Source organism: Gekko japonicus, unplaced genomic scaffold (genome assembly GCF_001447785.1).
Source record: "Gekko japonicus isolate JY-2015 unplaced genomic scaffold, Gekko_japonicus_V1.1 scaffold1985, whole genome shotgun sequence".
Lineage (NCBI taxonomy): Eukaryota > Metazoa > Chordata > Lepidosauria > Squamata > Gekkonidae > Gekko > Gekko japonicus.
The window spans coordinates 311,858-312,960 of record NW_015175422.1 but is presented as its reverse complement, the minus strand read 5'-3'; the positions used below and the strand labels follow the sequence as shown (position 1 = coordinate 312,960).

General features: G+C 67.5%; 1 protein-coding gene across 1 annotated transcript in view; it reads right to left on the bottom strand.

The window, feature by feature from the left end:
- Window positions 1-52: 52 nt before the first annotated feature.
- Window positions 53-1,103, bottom strand: part of VSTM2B (V-set and transmembrane domain containing 2B) — a gene marked incomplete at its 3' end in the record, with an annotated part of 20,274 nt that continues 19,223 nt past the window's right edge. Inside the window, exon 4 of the mRNA XM_015425807.1 lies at window positions 53-658. Coding sequence (XP_015281293.1) covers window positions 53-658 — 606 coding nt within the window. The remainder of the gene's footprint in view (window positions 659-1,103) is intronic.

The following is a 1,103-nucleotide window of genomic DNA, read 5'->3' as shown; positions in this document are numbered from 1 at the left end:
CGCCCGCCCCCCCCCCGCTCGAAAGAGAAGAAGAGCCTGCCAGAAACCCAACGCGGCCTCTAGAGGTCGCTGTGCAGCCGGGCCCCGCTAGAAATCCGCCGGCGCCTTTGACCGAACCAGCACCACGGCCAGCTCCCCGCGCTCCGCTCCGCGCCCGCTGGGCGTCGCTGCGCCTCCACCTACCCGATCCGTGCTGCTGGCGGAGGATGGCCGCTTTGCCCGGACGGGGCGAGGCCGACGAGGCTGCCGCGGCCGCCGCCGCCATGGTCGTGGTGGTGGACGTGGAGGAGGTGGAAGAGGCCGACGAGGAGGAGGAGGAGGCGGCGGCGGCGGCCGGGGAGGAGGCGGACGAGGAGGCGGCGGCTTCGCCCTGCGCCGGCAGGAGGCGCTTGTCTCCCAGGCCGGGCTCGGCGGTGGCGCGTCCCGACGGGCTGGTCCTGCGGGGGCCGCTCCTCTGGATATGCGAGACGGCCTCGGCCGCCTGCACGTCGGGGGGCGAGAAGCGCGCCAGGACGCGCAGCAGCGCTTGGGCTTTGTGTTCCTGCGTGTCCTCGTCGCTGTAGTCCGAGACGCGGCACTCGTACACCCCCTCGTCCTGCCGCCGCACCCCGGACAGGCGCAGCCGGTGCGAGATGTCGTTGCCTTGGACGCGCACCGTCTGGAAGAGAAAAGAGCCCTTGAGACTACGCCGGCGAGGGGGGGGGAGGAGAAGGGAAGAGGGGCTCCACAGCGTTGCCATCCTCCAGGTGGGGCCTGGAGACCTCCCACTTTTACAACGGACCTCCAGACTACAAAGATCAGTCCCCCCTGGAGAAAATGGCTAAGCTGGAGGGCGAATTCTATGGGATTGTACCATGCTAAGGCCCACCCTCCCCAAACTGCACTCCCTCCAGGCTCCACCCCCCAAATCTCCAGGCATTTCCCAACCCAGAGCTGGCAACCCTACACTCGCTGTCCGGGTCGAGGAGTGAGGTGCATCCAGTGACCAGATCCAGTTACATGAAGGGGTGGGGGCGTTGTCATTGTCAAGACCATTCCGGAGGTTCCTGGTTGCCTTTCCTAATACCCATGGCTGCCTAATACCCCGGGATGAGCAGGTGGGA